The sequence below is a fragment of the Dermochelys coriacea genome, chromosome 5 (assembly GCF_009764565.3).
Source record: "Dermochelys coriacea isolate rDerCor1 chromosome 5, rDerCor1.pri.v4, whole genome shotgun sequence".
NCBI classification, from domain to species: Eukaryota; Metazoa; Chordata; order Testudines; family Dermochelyidae; genus Dermochelys; species Dermochelys coriacea.
The window spans coordinates 133,181,877-133,199,649 of record NC_050072.1 but is presented as its reverse complement, the minus strand read 5'-3'; the positions used below and the strand labels follow the sequence as shown (position 1 = coordinate 133,199,649).

At 53.9% G+C, this 17,773-nt stretch overlaps 1 protein-coding gene across 1 annotated transcript in view; it reads left to right on the top strand.

Annotated features, from left to right (window-relative positions):
• LOC119855753 (PH and SEC7 domain-containing protein 3-like) overlaps positions 1-17,773 on the top strand; it is a 147,546-nt gene that overhangs the window by 76,225 nt on the left and 53,548 nt on the right. The window contains 2 exon segments of the mRNA XM_038402407.2: positions 10,192-10,304; positions 14,182-14,240. Coding sequence (XP_038258335.1) covers positions 10,192-10,304; positions 14,182-14,240 — 172 coding nt within the window.

Here is a 17,773-nt window from a genome sequence, read left to right as displayed (position 1 = left end):
TACTGTGACAAAGCTCTGTCCTTGCCTCCGTGGGTCCCGCGTTTTCTGGCAGATTTCACTAGCCTCAGAGGCTCACTGTGACCCTCCACATTACCCTTTTTTCTCTCTAGAGACAAGGGTCACAGTCTACTAAGCCATTTTCATCATAAGCCAGCGAGGTAGGTGAGGAGAAGTTATCCTTCCTTACACAATCTCTGTTGTCTCCCAGTCTCAGTGATTAAACAGGGGGCTAAGGTTGGCGTGGGGGAGCCCGGGCCTACCCTCTACTCTGGGCTCCAGCCCAGGGACCCTAATAGTATCAGCTATGGTAGCTGACCTTTTTAGAAACATGACATGTGCAATTCCCTGGGCTACTTCCCCCACAGCAGCCCTCACTTCCTCAAGCTCCACTTCATCCTTACCTCAGGGCCTCCTTCCTTGTGCCTGATATGGTGTGTACTACTCAGTCTCTCCAACCACACAACTTCCTCCCACAGCTCCTGACATGCACCCCCACCTGACTGACTGGGAGGCTTTTAACTAGTTTCAGCCAGCCCCAATTGGCTTCCGGTGTCCCAATCAACCTAGCCTTCTCCCTGCCTTCTGGAAAATTCTTAATTGGCCCCAGGTGTCTTAATTGACCTGAAGCAGCTGCCATTTCACTTATCCTGGTACCAGAGATTAGTGTAGCCTGGAGCGAATCTCTCTCTCTCCTACTGCTTTTCCATAGCCTTCTAGCTTGGAGGGAGGTGGGAAGCTGCTACTCCTGCTGCTGCTAGGCCCTAAGCTCTCCCTGCTGCTCCAGCTGCTCCCCTGGCTAGGCCAGACACCCCCCCTTCTCTGCTACTTGGCTGCTGGACCCCCCACTCTCAGGTGCTGCTACTGCTCCAACTGCAGCCCTGGGGGGGGGGGCTGCTAGCCCACTCCCCAGAGAGGAGGAGTGAGGGACCCCAGCCACTGCTGTTGTGGATACCACCACCCCCACCACCTGAGAGGGGTCCTTTCTGCTTGCCTGGACTACCACCTGGAGTTCCTGGAGCTGCTGTTGCTGTGGAGTGTGCTGCCTGGAGCTGCTGAAGCCTGAGGAGGAGAAGAAGAGGACCATCTGCCAGTGGGGGACTTCGCAGACCACCGTGGAGGGGGCCTAAGACTGAGTAATTTTCAAACTGTGCTCTTGTGGTGGGGGTCTTGACTGTGTTTTCAGGGACACAGGGGATGTGGTGTGGAGCTGCACCCCGATCCATCTGTGTGTCCCCCCAACCCCCCTACTACTACCACCACCACTGCCCCCTCCACCATCCCCACTGGCTGTATACCATCTGCCTCAGCTCCTGCCTCTGGACTCAGCTGCTTGCTTGGCTTGCCACGCCCTATTTCCACCCTTTGGGCCAGAAGCAGCAGCCAGCTTAAAAAAGACTTGTGCAAGTGCGCGTGGGTGCATGTGCCTCCCCCCAGACTGCCTACCCCCCAGCTTGCCCTTTACTATCTGCCCCATTTGCCACTTGTAGCTTTGCCCCCTCTTTTGCCCCAGCCCCCCTTACTAGCTTCAGTTTGTTTGCCTGCCCGCCCATTTCCTTCTGCAGCCTTTGTTTGTTTGCCCCGCCCCAGCCTCTGAAGCTAGCCCCTTGGTTTCCCTGTTATACCTCCAGACCGCTTAACCCCTCGCTCCGTGTGCCCATGCCCCCTCCCATGCGCTTGTGCAACTCCCCATTTTAGTTTCAACCCCTTTCACTGCACCCCGAATGTTGTTGTACCCCCCCCCACCCTAGTGCATCAAGAGGAGCCGGAATTCCACCTTCTGTCAGTGACTGACCCCTAACCCCTGATTGCCCCCCGTCCAGCCCACCCCTTTTGGCGCCCTCCTCCCCTGCCTGGAGCCTAGCGGGGAGGAGTGGTCGACCTGCTTCCCCTCTCCCCTCCTCCTTCTGGTGTCTCCTTCCCTCCCTGCTCATGATGGAGGGGGATGAGATGGGAGGGGCTCCTCCAGCACCTGCCCCTCTATCACCCCCCCAAGCCTCTACCTCCGCCGCCGAACCATCTGCCATCGCCCCCGCTGGGGCACCAGCAGCGACGGGCACTGGGGTGACCTCCACTGTTGCCACATCTCTCACCCCCTCAGATTCGGGGGGAGTCGCCCCAGCCAGCGGGAATGGCCAGGGGAAGAAGAAGGGGAAGGGCCCTGCTAAGAAGACCAGGCCCTCCATGGCAGGGGCTACCCCCAATGCCCCGGCCCCACCGCCGGCTGGGGCGTCCCTCCCCGCTGTTCCCTCCACCAGCTCTGCGGGTGTCCCTCCCCCAACCCCCAGGGCGTACGCCCAGGTGGTGGCAGCCCCCCCGCCTGCCGTTACGTCACCTCTCCTGCCCACCACCTCCGCTACCATCTATAGCGGTCTTGGCCCCTTTCCCACCATGACCAGGAAGCACGGCGTTCGTTGCCTCCTAGTGTCCGCCTCACCCCACGTGGAGACCTATGTGCGGGCATTGGCGAGGGTGGTGGGGCCCACGGCCATTGTGGTGGCCTCCAAAATGTATGGCAAGGTCGTCGTCGTCTTCTTAACATCGGAGGCCGCCGCCCAGGAGGCAGTGGAGAAGGGCCTGGCGGTGGGGGGCGTTTTTGTCCCCTTAGAGCTGCTAGAGGACCTGGGTGTCCGCTTGGTCCTGACATCTGTCCCTCCCTTTCTTCCTAATGCCGCCCTGTTACCCACCCTCTCTACCCTGGGGAAGCCCATCACTGTCATCAGCCCTCTCCCGTTGGGCTGCAAAGACCCCGCCCTCCGTCACGTCCTCTCGTTCCGCCGGCAAGTGCAGCTTCAACTGCCGCCGGCGGCACGTGACGGAGAGGCGCTGGAGGGGTCCTTCCTAGTCCCCTACCAGGGGGCCCGTTACCGGGTGCATTACTCCATGGGGGAGGCCCGGTGCTACCTCTGCCGGGCAATGGGGCACGTCCAGAGGGACTGCCCCCGGCCCAGGAAGGAGGGCATCCAAGACCACCGGCAGGGCACCGGCCCCATCATCGCCGGCACCCCTGGCTGCCCGGTGCCTGAAACCGCCCCTCCTCCTTCTCAGTCCACCACTGCTCCCACTCGGGCCCAAGGGGCACCTCCCCCACTATGCCCAGACGAGCGGGAGAGCCCCGCCCCCGCTGCTTGCAATCTGGCGGGACCTGTGGAGGAGGGTGCGGCAGGGACGCTGCCGGGCATGGGAGAGGGCCCGCCCCAAGGGGAATCTTCCCTCCCTTGTGCTGCCCCACCGTTACCCCCTCGAGTCCCTGAGCCATCGCCTCTGCCCCCTGACACAACCCCTGCTAGCCAGCCCCCGGATGATGCCATGGAGGGCTGGGCCCTAGTCCAGGGGAAGCGGGGCAAGCGGAAGGCTCGAGCTCCGCTCCTCCCATCTGATGCGGAGGCCCCCCGGAAGACCAGGAAGGGGGGCACCGATGCCGAGCCTTCCGCTTTACCCACGGGTATGTTCCATCCACCGGTGCCAGCTGGGGAAGACGTGGCAGCACTGGAAGGTGGTATCTCCCCTCCACGGGAGTCCCTCTCCTCCAAGACCCCCGAGACTCTATCTGAAACCGCAGTGTGCCCCGAGGCAACAGTAGCATCAGGTGGCAGCGGGGAGAATCCCGAGGTGGCGGAAACTGATCTTCCATCAATATACGAGGAGATCGAGGCTCTGGGTCTGACCCCGGTTACCCAGGGGGAGGACGACCCTATGCCAGCGGGCCTCCCTTTCCCCATCCTCCCTCCCCCTAACCATTGCTTCCGCTCCCACCTCCGAGGGGCCCCTGGACTCCTCCATAAACCTGGCTGCAGATGGCACCCCACTGAGAGCCGCTGAACCTGTTGAGGCGACGGCCAGTGCCACGCGGCCAGGACCTGAGCCACCAGGGGCAACCGTCGTTGGTGAGGAGCATTCGACCTCCTTCCCGGGAGAGGGCCCTACAGGAGAGAGTCCACCCCCTGATGCCGTGGCTGCCAAATCCAACATAGAGCCTGCGCCGGACATCACTGAGAGCCCTCTACCCACCCAAAATCTCACCTCTAACCTTGCCCCTGCCCCTGTCCCTATCCCGTCCACATCCCGAGATGTTATTGCCGCCCCTGGGACTGTCTCCTTCCCCTTGCCAACAGATGACCCCCAGGGAGCGGCCTTTGTGTTTACCCGTCCCGACCTACCAGGGGCTGCTATCCTCCCTCCGCCGCCCCCTATTGCCCCAGCATTCAGGTCAAACCATCAGGAGCCCCGTTGGGGGTCCGCATCCTGTCTGCCCGTCTCGGTGGGCCACAGGACTGTACCAAGGGCCCCGTCGGGGAGTAACCAGACCATAACCCCAGCTCCCCATGCGCTGCGAAAGGAGTTGCGGGAGTTTCTAGAAGACGTCCGTGGCTCCCGCAATAAAGTCCAGCTTGCCCTCCAGCGATAGGGGGACTTTAATCAAATCCTCCGGGCCGCAAGGGCCCTCATAGCGGAGGGTAAAAGGACCGGGAGGCAGGGCGCCGCGGCCTACCAGCGGGTCCGCCTCTTCCGTGACTCCTTACTCACCTACGGGGTGGGTCACGGACTGCTGCGCGGCCCGCCGGGAGCCACGAGCATCCCTGCCGGCGAGGACCCCCCCCAGCCCTCCTTATGGCACCCTTTAACATCGCAACATTGAACACCCGTGGCTGTAGGATGGGTCTCCGCAGGTCCCAGGTGCTCTCCTTCCTTCGGGAGGGGAGGTACTCTGTGGTTTTCCTGCAGGAGACCCATACGGATCCGACCGCCGAAGACAGCTGGCGGCTGGATTGGGGGGACAGGGTCTACTTTAGCCACCTCACAGTTCGTACGGCTGGAGTGGCAACCCTGTTCTCCCCCGACCTACGGCCCGAGGTGCTGGGGGTCACCGAGGCTGTGCCGGGCCGCCTGCTGCACCTCCGGGTCCGCATGGAGGGGCTCGTAGTCAACCTCGTCAACATCTATGCCCCAGCAGCGAGCCCGGAGCGGCTACAATTCTATCAGCAGGCATCCGCCTTCCTCGGCACCTTGGATCCTCATGAGTGCCTGGTCCTGGGAGGGGACTTTAACATCACCCTTGAAGAGCAGGACCGCTCGGGGACCGAGCAGAGCCCGGCCGCAGTTGCCGTCCTCCAGGAGATAGTCGAACACCACTCCCTGGTGGACGTCTGGCGCGACCACCACCCGGATGACACTTCCACGTTCACCTTTGTCCGGGTGGAGGCCCATCGGTCGCGCCACTCCCGGTTGAACCACATTTATTTATCACGCTTTCATCTTTCATAAGCCCACTCCTCCAGCATCCGGCCGGCCCCATTTTCTGACCATCATATAGCTACCGTGATAGCCTCCCTCTGCGCGGAGAGGCCGGGGCCGGCCTATTGGCATTTTAACAACAGCTTGCTGGAGGATGCAGGCTTCGTGGCATCCTTCCGGGAGTTCTGGCTGGCCTGGCGAGGGCAGCGGCTTGCCTTTCCCTCGGCGCGGCGGTGGTGGGACCGAGGGAAGGTGCGCGCGCCCAGCTCTTCTGCCGTGACTACACCCGGGGCGCCAGCCGACGGAGGGATGCGGCGATAGAGCAGTTGGAACGGGAGGTCTTAGAGCTGGAGAGGCATCTGGCTGCCAGCCCCGAGGATCCACCCCTCTGTGGAGCGTGCCGGGAGAAGCGGGAGGAGCTTCGGACCCTCGAGGACCATCGGGCCCGGAGTGCCTTTGTTCGATCCCGCATCCGTCTCCTTCGGGAGATGGATCGCGGCTCCCGCTTCTTCTACACCCTGGAGAAAAAGAGGGAGGCTAAGAAACATATCATCTGCCTACTGGCAGAAGATGGCACCCCCCTCACGGATCCGGTGGAGATGTGCCGGAGGGTGAGAGCCTTCTATGCAAGCCTTTTCTCCCCAGATCCGACCGATCCTAACGCTTGTAGAGTGCTTTGGGAGGAGCTCCCAACGGTCAGCGCGGGCGACCGAGACCAGCTAGAGCTGCCTCTCACTCTGGCCAAGTTCTCGGAAGCCCTCTGTCACCACCAATAAATCTCCGGGCATGGACGGGCTGACCGTGGAGTTCTACCGCGTGTTCTGGGACGTCCTGGGCCCAGACCTAGTCACCATCTGGGCCAAGTCTTTGCAGAGCGGGGTCCTCCCTCTTTCATGCAGGCGAGCCGTGCTGGCCTTATTGCCGAAGAAGGGGGACCACCGCGATTTACGAAATTGGCGTTCCGTCTCGCTCCTCAGCACGGACTACAAAGTCATGGCAAAAGCCATCTCGCTGCGGCTAGGGTCCGTGCTGGCGGACATGGTCCACCCAGACCAGACCTACACCGTCCCAGGCCGTAGCATCTTCCACAACCTATATCTGGTCCGGGACCTATTGGAACTTGGGTGTAGGGATGGTCTGTCTTTCGCCCTCCTGTCCTTAGATCAGGAGAAGGCGTTCGACAGGGTGGATCACGGGTATCTCCTGAGCACTCTGCAAGCGTTTGGCTTCGGACCCAGGTTTGTGAATTTTCTCCGGGTGCTGTACGCTTCCGCAGAGTGTCTGGTCAGGCTCAACTGGACCCTGACCAAATCGGTCAGCTTCGGGCGAGGAGTACGGCAGAGGTGCCTCCTCTCAGGCCAGCTGTACGCTCTGGCAATCGAGCCCTTCCTCTGTCTCCTCCGAAGGAGGTTGACAGGGTTGGTGCTGCGGGAGCCGGAGCTGCGGCTGGTCCTGTCGGCGTACGCTGATGACGTGCTCCTCGTGGTCCAGGACCTGGGCAACTTGGCGCGGGTGGAGGCTTGCCAGGCCATCTATTCGGCAGCCTCCTCCGCGCGGGTCAACTGGGTCAAGAGCTCTGGCTTGGTGGTAGGGGACTGGCGGCAGGCGAGCTTCCTCCCACCCGCGCTTCAGGCCATCCGGTGGAGCACGGGTCTGCTGCTCTATCTGGGCGTTTACCTTTCCACCACACATCCCTCTCCGCCAGAGAACTGGCAGAATTTAGAGGGCGGGGTGATAGAGCGGCTCCGGAAATGGACAGGACAGGACTACTCCGGTGCCTCTCCCTTCGAGGGAGAGCGCTAGTGCTTAATCAACTAGTCCTGTCCATGCTCTGGTACTGGCTCAACACCCTGGTCCCGGCCCCGGCTTTCCTGGCCAACCTCCGGACATCGATTCTGGAGTTCTTTTGGTCAGGACTGCACTGGGTCCCTGCAGGGGTTCTTCATCTACCTCTGGAGGAGGGAGGGCAGGGCCTAAAATGTCTGCTTACTCAGGTCCATGTCTTCCGCCTCCAGACCCTGCAGAGGCTCCTTTATGGTGCAGGTAGTCCGGCATGGAGCATACTGGCGCACGCCTTCCTGCGCCGCTTCCGAGGGCTCCGATACGACCGGCAGCTCCTTTATCTCCATCCGAGAGGTCTTCCGCGAGACCTCTCCGGTCTGCCGGTCTTCTACCAGGACCTCCTCCGGACCTGGAAACTCTTTACAACGACCAGGTCCGTGGCGGCCACCGAGGGGGCAGATCTCCTCGCGGAGCCCCTGCTACACAACCCCCAGCTCCGTGTGCAGGTGGCGGAGTCCCGCTCGGTGCGCCAGAGTTTGGTCCTGGCAGAGGTCACAAGAGTCGGAGAACTCCTGGACTATGACCGGGGAGACTGGCTGGATCCCCTAACCTTCGCTCAGCGCATGGGGCTTTCCAGACCTTGTACTCCCCGGCACATACTTCAGGAGGTGAAGGCTGCTTTGCCGCCCGCTGCTCGGGTTTATCTCGACCGGGTCCTGCACGAGGGCACGCCCCGCCCACCCGCTACCCCAGGCCTGCTGGACCTTTTAATTGGACCCCTGCCCCATGGACCCAACCGACCCCTTCACCCTTTCACTAGAAGCCGGCTGCATGAGATGCAGCCGGTCTGCTTTCAAACTGCGCCAAGAAAACATCTCTACACGCTCGTGCTCCACACCCTTCACGCCCGCACCCTCGTGTCCCGCCCCGATACAAAATGGCGGGACCTCCTGCCACCTTTGGAGGGTGAGGAGCCCCGGTGGGCCAGCCTATATTCCACCTTAGTCCCAAGGCCCGCCGGGGATGTCAGTTGGCGGCTCCTTCACCGAGCCGTGAGCACGGGCATGTACTTGGCGCAGTTCACTTCAATCCCAGACACCTGCCCCTTTTGTGGCGTGAGGGATACCCTGGCACATGTCTACCTGGAGTGTGCCAGGCTGCAGCCCCTATTCCGGCTCCTCACCAATATTTTATTACGTTTTTGGTTGCACTTCTCCCCTCACCTTCTCATTTATGCACTCCCTATCCGTGGCCCCACAAAGTCACGGGATCTCCTGGTCAATCTCCTCCTGGCCCTAGCTAAAATGGCCATCTAGAAAACCAGAGTGAGGAGATCGATGGAGTCTCCTGTGACTGTGGGGCCTATTTCCGATCCTTGGTCCGTTCACGTATCCGGGCAGAGTTCCTCTGGGCGACGTCCTCTGACTCCCTTGACGCCTTTGAGGAGCAGTGGGTGCTGTCCGGGGTTCTCTGCTCAGTGTCCCCGTCCGGTTCCCTTCGTTTGACCCTTTGACCGCACTCCTGTCCCTGTTATTTTATTAGTTGTCCCCTGGAATTTTTTGGTCATCTAGGTCCTGTGGATTCCTTTTAGGCTGAGGGGGATCCTTTAGCGGTAGACGGGCTTCGCCCGCCCACTTCCCGGATCCCAGGAAGACTACTCTTCCATTGCCATCTGGCCTTGCCCTGTCACAATACATAAAATTATTAACAGTCCTAGCACATTCATGCGTGCACATAGATATAAGATCTGGTGATGCAGAGATCTCTTAGGCAGCCAGCATCAACTCTCTCTCTTTCTTTCTCTCTCTCTAAAATATGAGATGATTCAACTATACCAATGTGGGCTTCCTGCATCATGTAGTGTAAATAAAAGGAGCATTTACTCGTACTGTTCTGCCGACCACAAGGGCTCAAAAATCATGAGTCAGGCCCCCAAACATCCCGAGAGTTTCAGAAATAGCACATCTGGCGTATGTTTTATTTGCCTTCTTGTGTTGAGCCTTCAGGATTTACGTTTTCAAGTTTTTCTTTGCGATCATGAGGGCTAGAAGCATCCTTTTAAAAAAAAAAAAAATGAAAGTGGCTACTCCCATGCGATCACCTGACTGCAGGATTTGGTTGTTTACAAAGAGCACTAAATTTCCCTGGAGGAGCTGCAATGCTGCCGGCAGGAAGGATGCTTTTATGGTTAGGAAACTGCTCTGAGACTCAGAAGGCATGTGTATGTGTGGAGTAGAGGGGGCACTTCTGGCTCTGTAAAAGCTTTCCTGTGACGTTGGGCAAGTCACAGTCTCCCTGTGCCTCAGTTTGCCCTCAGTAAAATGGGAACAGTATTGGACTTCCTTACAGTGCTGTGGTGAGGATAGATTCATTAGGGCCAGATGATTCCTGCTCTTGGTGCACTTGGGTGAGGGTGCCTCACTTCCCTTCCTCCCTTCCCTGGAGCTCCCCATAGGGCGGGGTGGTCCCCACACCGCCCCCACACTGGGGATCCTCAGGGCACAGTCCGCCCTTATCATGTGGGAGGTCTGGAGTACTGTGGTGATAGATGCTAGAGCGATGGCTAACCATAAACAGCATTGTCTCTGAAGCTATTTAATCCAGGGCAGTAAGGTAAAGCCTCAGTCCCGCAGAACCTTAACGCACATGCCTAGCTTCCTACCATGAGTGGCACCATTGATTTCAGTGGGACTATTCACAGGAGTAAAGTTAAGCACGTGCCTACGTGTCTGCAGGATAGGGACCAAAGTGATCATTTTAAAGAATAACAGAAAATGCATTTAAAAATTCCACCATCCACTATACCAGGCCTGCACCAGTCTTCTATCAAAGTCCAAATAGATAGTGGTCCCACGTGTGCTCTTCTTTTTTATCCCTTGTATATTCTTTATCCAAAAAGCCTCCAAATACAAGAGGAAAATATTTAAAATAATACAGTTTTGTGTCGGTACATTTATGCCACTGTTCAGACCATCAATAACTTGTCTTCCCCTTTCGGGTTAAGTACATAGGGAATAATTATCTAGTTGGGCTTTCTTCCATTAGAAGACTCTTGGAAACAAGTTTTTGATATGCAGTCATTTATCCCTTACTGTGAAATGTGCTATATTATAAGGGCAGTGCCATGCCAGTAGAGATCTATGTTTTTAATTTCAGCTTTCTTTAAACTTCTTTTAGGAGTTTCTTTAAAGCCTTTTCACTTATTGGAGAAACTCAGGAAAGAGAGAGAGTATTAATCCACTTCTCCAACAGATACTATCAGTGTAACCCAAACACCGTTTCTACTCAAGGTAATTTTGCTTCTGATTTCTAGGTCATGGGCATTCCTCTTTGTTCTTTCACTTTGGGCTATCGCCTGTATGTTTCCTGCTTGAAATATTCTCCTGCCTGAGGAAAAACAAGTATATGCATGAAAATGGACTGTTTGTGGAAGGCGAGAGATTGACAACAGTGAGAATGGGAGTCCTCTAATTTATCCTTGCCAGAAGTATGGACGTAGGTAGGGCAACCTTACTCATACTGGCCTCAGTTCAACAAGGTATTTAAACATGCCTAAGCACTTGAGTAGTTCCTCAGCGTGGCTACGTACATGCTTAAAATTGGGCATGTCCTCCCTGGCCTCCTTTCATGTAGGCCAGCTAACATCAGTTAGTAGGCAACTTCCTCTTCAACACTCTCGGTAATTTTTAAAATTTGGAAAGAAAAAAAAACTAAACCAAGAAAGAAAACATTCCCGAGTAAAAGGGCAAACCATCTGCTGACATAACTCCATTGTAAATCGAGTTACACCAACACAGAATTTGACCTAAAAATTCCAACTACATCAGATCATACGTAAGTCTATAATAAAGATAGCAGGGAAAGAAAGAAAGAAAGAAAGAAAGAAAGAAGGAGAGGAAAAATGTATTTCAGGCCCCCCTTAATCCCAGCTACCTAGATGATTTTAGCTATGAATACATTAAAAATTGGGGTGGTAGAAGATGAATAACTAACTGTGCACAACACAGTTGAAATAAGACATTGTTTGGAGTCAGGATCAAGAATTGGGTATGGAGGGAATTAGAATTAAATCTACAGTAGCTGACTCCATACTAAACTGATCTTTTCTTCCATGACACTCTTGGGAAGTGAATTGTTGAATCTAAAATAAATGTTTAGCTTCACCCAGCGCTGAGGGGTTGATTGTGTCTTTTGGCTCAGCCCTGTACGGGGAAGTGTGGTTAGCGGCTGCATCCCAGTAGGGGACCACCGAAGGATGAGTGATGCAGAATCACAGTTCCGGAGAAGTGATTTGCCTGGGCCAGGAGCAGGGTACAGCTTAAATTCAGCTTTTCTGGCTGGAGCATTGAGGGTGTGGCACCTAGGTTCTGCCTACTCCCTGCTTATCTCTGCCCCCCTCCTGAACATTTGCTCACCTCAGGTATGTCTACACAGCAGAAGCTGTGCATGGGGTAGCCTGCCTGAGCTAGTTTGAGTCCAGCTAGCATGGGTGGTCATATCAGCAAAGACAGCACAGTGCTGGCTTCAGCGCCAGTAATACAGTCCTGGCCTGGACCCTGGGTATGTATTCGGCCCTGCGGTGCTTTCTCTATTGCAGTGGTTACTCACGTAACTCCACTTCGTAATCAAGGGCTCACTGGGGCCCAAGAGCTTTGCTGAGGGCTTAGGTAGACTAGCCCAGGCAAAGCTTTTGCTGGGTCGACGGACCTCTCAGGTGCTCTGTGTAATTCTAGCAGGTGTGCCATTTGCAGGCACAAATAATGACTCTAAATTGACAGTGTCCCTCTGATCCACTGGAAATATCAGCAGGAACCTTTTTGTTTCATCTGCTGACTGAGTGGGATTTTTTGTGTCCAGTAGAAGTAGCAGTACTTTAAATTGACTATCAGTTTCCGATATTGAATTTCAGCCCTCAGCAGAGCTCTTGGGCCCCAGTGAACCCCTTGGTTACGAAGTGGAGCCTTCATCCCCTTCAGTGGAAACGCAGGGATGTAATGGGGAGTGGACTGTTTCGAATTCAGTGTTCCTTGTTTGAGATATTTTGCTTAGATTTCTTGAGAATGAAGGCACATGCTTCATTGGGAAATGCATTGTGTAATCTGTGTGCCTGTACTAGAACACCACAAATCGAAACCCCGGGTGAATGGAAGTTACCATTGCTGGTGACGGTGGCTGCTGCTGTTTTATTTAACACTACTGTAGTACCCAGATATACCACTCTAGATTGTACTCTGTGGTACAAACATCTAGGGTAATATGGTTCCTGCGTCAAAGAACTTACTCTCTTAGGGTGTGTCTATACCGCAGGATTCTTTCAGCCTCGTGTAGTGTATGTACATGCGTAGCCCCCCAGCATGGATATAAATAGTAGTGTAGATGTGAGGCACGGATCTAAGCCAGTGAGGTAAAGACGCACAAGAAGGGCATGGTTATATACTGAGTACATAACCTACACGTTCTATATTGGCCCAAGCTATGACTCCCCATCTATACCACTGTTTTCAGCAGTGTAGCATGCCGCTGCTGGAGCCTTTCGTTGCTGCGGTGAAAGGCTCTGGCAGTGGGAAGCAGCTGAAGCCTTTCCGCATCGCCTCCCCTCTGCCAGAGCCTTTTACCGACACCCATAGCTACACACCTCAGTGTGGACACAGCCTGCTTTTCATTGGGGTGCGTAGCTACAGGTACACTACACCCCACTGAAAGTGATTTGTAGCATAGATGTAGCCTTAGGGCCTGATCCCACAATGAGCTCAGCACATACATAGTCCCGCTGGCTTCAAGATACGATCACATACTATTTATTTGTGTAGGACCCCTGCCCTGTTCAGTGCACAGGATGGACAGTGCATACGGCCCAATGCTTTATTCACTGCACACCATCCAAACCTCCCACTGAACAGGAAATTGTTAATTTCCTCACTGTTTTTTGTTTTTGTTTTTTAATGGTGCTCATCCGTGTAATAGTTGAATGCTTCATAGAGAGGGATGAATGTGTCTTCACCCCTCCCCAGTGAGCTGATACTATGACCCCACTTTACAGATGGGGGTACTAAGGCACAGAAAGATTAAGAGCAACATTTTCAAGTGTTCACTAGTTTGGGGTGACCAATGCGAGACACCTAGGGCCTGATTTTCACAGATAGTGAGCACCCACAACGCCCATCAACTTCAGCTGGATTAGTAGGCCGTCAGCACTTTGGAAAGCTGGCTCCAGATGTCTCAAAATGAGGCCTCAGGAAAATGAGGAACACACAGTCAGTGGCTGCTTCTGCAAATGTTGGCCTACGTGTCTTTCCCAATGCCATATAATCAGTGGCAAAGCCTGAGAGAACCCATTTTTTCCGGCTTCTAGTCCTGTGCTCTCACCTCAAGAGCCTCTTCCTATGGATCCCTGACACACAGCATGCAGCTTCTGCAGCGTATGAGGCTGGAGTCCTGTGAGCAGCAGCAGCCTCTTTCAGTGCACAGCCCTGCCTCATTCAGAGTCTAAGACAAGCAGTGCCGGAATCAGGGGTCCTGTGGGGGGAAATCATATGTGATCATGTTTTTCGGGCCTATGTTTCTGGAAGACCGGATATACCGACTGAGAGAGGCTATAACATCTCCTTGCTGGAAGGTCAGTGGTGTCCCAGGCAAGGAGACAGGGAGTTTATTCTTTCTGTTTTGGCCCTAACGAGCAAAAAAAAAAAAAAAAGAACTGATTCCATTTGGCGTACTGATGCCAGCAAAAGTAGCCGGGAGTATGGTTTCAAATCTACTTATCTTATCAGTCGATGCTGCAAGACAGTTTTGTCAGGTGATAAAAGATGAAAGAAAGTACGAGATGAACTGACTTTTTCGTTACATTACTTTAGATTGATTTTCCTGCATTTTTCTGTGTGTTACCTGATGAGCAGATTCCCCTTAAAGGCAGAGGCAGGCTCAATTGGGGAGCAAGGTCCTAGTACAACCTGAGCTGATCTTAAATACATTGTCCTGGGTAGTGTGTGTTTATGTGGAGGGTGACCAGATGTCCCAGTGTTATCAGGACCTTCCCGATAGTAGGGGCTTTGTCTTATATATGTAACTATCCTCCCACCCCACCCCGAAAAAAGAGTGTCCCAAGTTTTCACACTACTGTCTGGTCACCCGATTTGCGTGTGATATTTGCTCTGTTTCTTTACCCAGATGGAGTCCATTGTCTCACCTGTGCAGTGATGCTGCTGAACACTGACTTACATGGCCATGTGAGTGCACATGCTAAGAACATGCTATGCCCTTGTTTTCAGGAAGAGCTTGCCTCTCAAAGTTGAGCTTTCAGGAAGTGGTGCTGGTCGCAGATCAGCCCCCTCGAGCGCTCCTTGTTTTGCATGGTGCTCCCCCTTGGGAGCAGGACGGCCACTGGCCACTCTGCTAGCGGCACAAGGCGCATAGGCATCCTCGCCTCCTGTGTCCTTGGGTACAGTTGCAGTCCCTATGCTCCCCAGAGCACAGATACTGCTTCCTCCATAGGGTGTCTCAAAGGCGGTCACCTGACAACTGGCCAGGCAATCCTGTTGTGGGGGGGAAAGCTGCACCCCTAGAAGGGGTGTAACAGTGGGCGTGGTTCCCTGCATGCCCCCCCTGATCTCCAGAAGGATTGTGCCCACTATCCCAGTTGCAGCATTGCCCATCCTTTGGGTGGGGAAACTGAAAACACTCCTCCTTTGTGTTGCTCTTCCTGGGGACAGCAGCCTGTTCCGGCCTGGCAGCAGCAGTGTCTGTTGGTTTCTACCTTCCCTGCTGCTTTGTCGTCCTGGGGAGGAGGCGAAAGAACCTGGGAGGAAATGGGGATGTCTGGGCAGCCAGTTATGAACTGAAAACCTAGTGACCACAGTTAACGTCCATTCGTTATCCACTGCAGCTAATGTGAAAACACACACAAACCAAATAAGCCAAAGGGTGTGTCCAGCGCACTGGGTGCAGTAGGAGACCACAACATGTATTTCAGTGCTCCAAGCACCCCGTTGTATGTGCTCATGGTGAGATATGACTGCTCTGAATTTTAACCTTTTGCTGCACATTTTTGGGGGGTCTCCACTACACATCTAGGGTCTAACTCTGCACCCCTTAAGTGATGCGGAATAGCACTTACCCTCAGGAGTATTGGCGTCAGCCGGCTGGCTTGCATGAATAAGAACTAGTCAGCATACGCTGTTTCCAGAAAACGCATGCATTTCCACAAAAGCAAATGCTACCCAACAATAGCTCGACCTTGCAGTCTGTCATGCAGGTGAAACCCCACTGAAGCTAGTAGCAGCTTTGCCTGCATGAATGACTGCAGCATCAGGCCCAGAGTAATTTACTCTCCAAGATAATGGAATTGGCAATACAGAGGGTAGAGTGAGATTCTTGAGGAAATCTGGATTCCATGCCGATTTCCAGTGGGAAGTGGAGTTTCTTCTTCTTGGACAGAGCCGGAAAAGGTGTAACGCAGTCATGCTTTAACTAGAGACGTAATTTGGGACTCTACCATGCCTGCTAGAGATGGATCCATGTTGGGTGCAGTGCAGAACTCCCTCTCCCAAAGGAGTGCAGGAAGGGATTCTGCCCACGGGGGAGAGGAGTAGCCCCCAGGGGGAGCCACATCGCTAAAATGGGTGCACAAACTCCCTCCCAAAGTCCCTGCTTGGTTGTCTCACTTTGTGGCCATGCACCCTCCCTATCTCTTGTGGGTGAGTCTTTTTGTGTCCCATTGGCACACACAAGGAACAATTCTGATAGGCACTTGTTCAAGGGAGGGTAAGACTCCTTGACACAGTGTAAGAGCCTGGGAGAATCTAACCACAATCTCTAGCCCCTTTTCATTCAGTGCCATTCTACTCATAGCCACTAGGTGGCGGAGAAGGACCAGCACTTGCCTGAGTTATCCTTGCTCAAGCAGACCATTGCAGAGGGGCTCTCTGCCCTACCAGTTAAAATTAAGGCAAGGACACAAACTGTACCTCAGCCGCTCCTATCGGCATCTGAGGGGGGGGAGAGAGAGCTATGTGCTCAGAGGCTGAGATGTGGGGGTAGGGTGGGAGGAATGCAAACTTCAATTGGTTTGATGTGGCTGTTTAATTTGTATTTCAGAAAATGTATTTATGATGCATGGAGACCTGTTTTAAAGCAACCCAGGGACCGACACAAACTGGGTTCTTAATGGGGAGGGGGTATTTTCACTGAAGCAAGGCAGAGCTGTCCTTCAAACGTTTGGGAACCTTTGGGGGTGGCTCTTACAAGAAAGGAGGTTGCCCCTTGTACAGAACTTCAGAGCAACTCCAAGGAACTTATAAAAGTTACAGCTAAGACTTTCAAAGCTGTCCAAGGGACTTCAGCATCCATTTCCCATTAGTTTTAATGGGGAGTGGGAGTCCAAAGCTCCTACGTGGCTTTGCAGATCTCAGTCTCCAGGTTTTATAAGGGAAAAGAAGTTACAAGCAAACTCTACTCTCAGCAAGCCACATTCTGCTACCCTCTCATGTTGAGCACAGTACCTTACTCCTCCGGGAGTCCCACTGAAATTGATAGCACCTCTCAAGGAATAAGGCAGCACTCATAATGAGTAAAGATAACGATACAGGAATCTGCCTCATAGTGTGCACTCTGATTGCTCCTTTGTTTAGCATGGTGTTTAGCTGGAGACTATCCCTTTACACTGCTGCTGAGGCTAAGCTGATTCTGTTTGTCATAAGACCATGTAACCCTGCAGATTTCTGTGACTGGTGGTTATTACCATGTTGTCTTAAGTGTGGAGAAGGCAGAGCCGCCGCCATAACAACTAACAGAATCCTGCATGTATTTCTCTTGTCCTTTTCTTCCTTGGATCACCTGTAATCTTTTTATTCTTTTGCATTTTCCTTCTAGGTGGTAAGTTGGGTGTTTACAACTTTGAATGCAGCCTCTTCTGCACATATCGTAACTGCCTGTTTTCTAACTGTAGTATCATGCTCCAACCTGTTAGCATGACTCTGCTATGCCATGAAGCCTACTAAAGGAGTCAATGAATGGATCTAATGAACCCCCTTTATTCCTCCCTGTCTTGCTGCAGTTCATCTTCTTTCCATGTACTGGAGTAAGCCACTTCAATTACCATGTGCTGGAAAAGAGTATCAAAGAAGGAACCTATTAATATGGGTAGCAACCCACTTCAAGTGGGGAAATGAATTGTAATTTTAGGGTCTGACTGTAGCAGCAAAAGCCTAAATTTAAAATTAAAACTTCACCCTCTCAGAGCTGTTTTTTGAAGCTTAATAAAAGCAGGAGTTAGGACCAGTTGGGGGCTGGTGTGTAAGCTGTACTGCTCCAGGAGGCAGTGTAGGTCAGAGACACCCCTCTGATGGCACAGTTCCTTCCTGGTCACCCCTTTGCTCTGTGAGAAGGGGGTAGTGATTTATAGCTGACTTATACAGTAGCAAATCTCCTTGTTGGATCAGCATTGCTGGGTGATGTGGTGGGGGTGGAATCCTGGCTCAGCATGCTCCTCACCTCTCCCTACCCGTGTGCTCTGGTGAGGAGTAGCAGGCACAAAGAACTAGGGATGATGTAGCCCTAAAAGTCCATAACTTTTATATAATAGATGGAGCTCCTTCATTCTGTCAGGTCTGTCTGCACAGCAGAGTTAACCCGGGCTCTTCCTCGCGTGTTTCCCTAACCCAGCTCCTGTCGCACATGGAGCCCTCTCGTCAGAGTTTTGTAGTGCTTTCAACCCAGCTGGGGTATAGGCTCAAGCTGCTTTAACTCAGGGTGGTAACCTGTC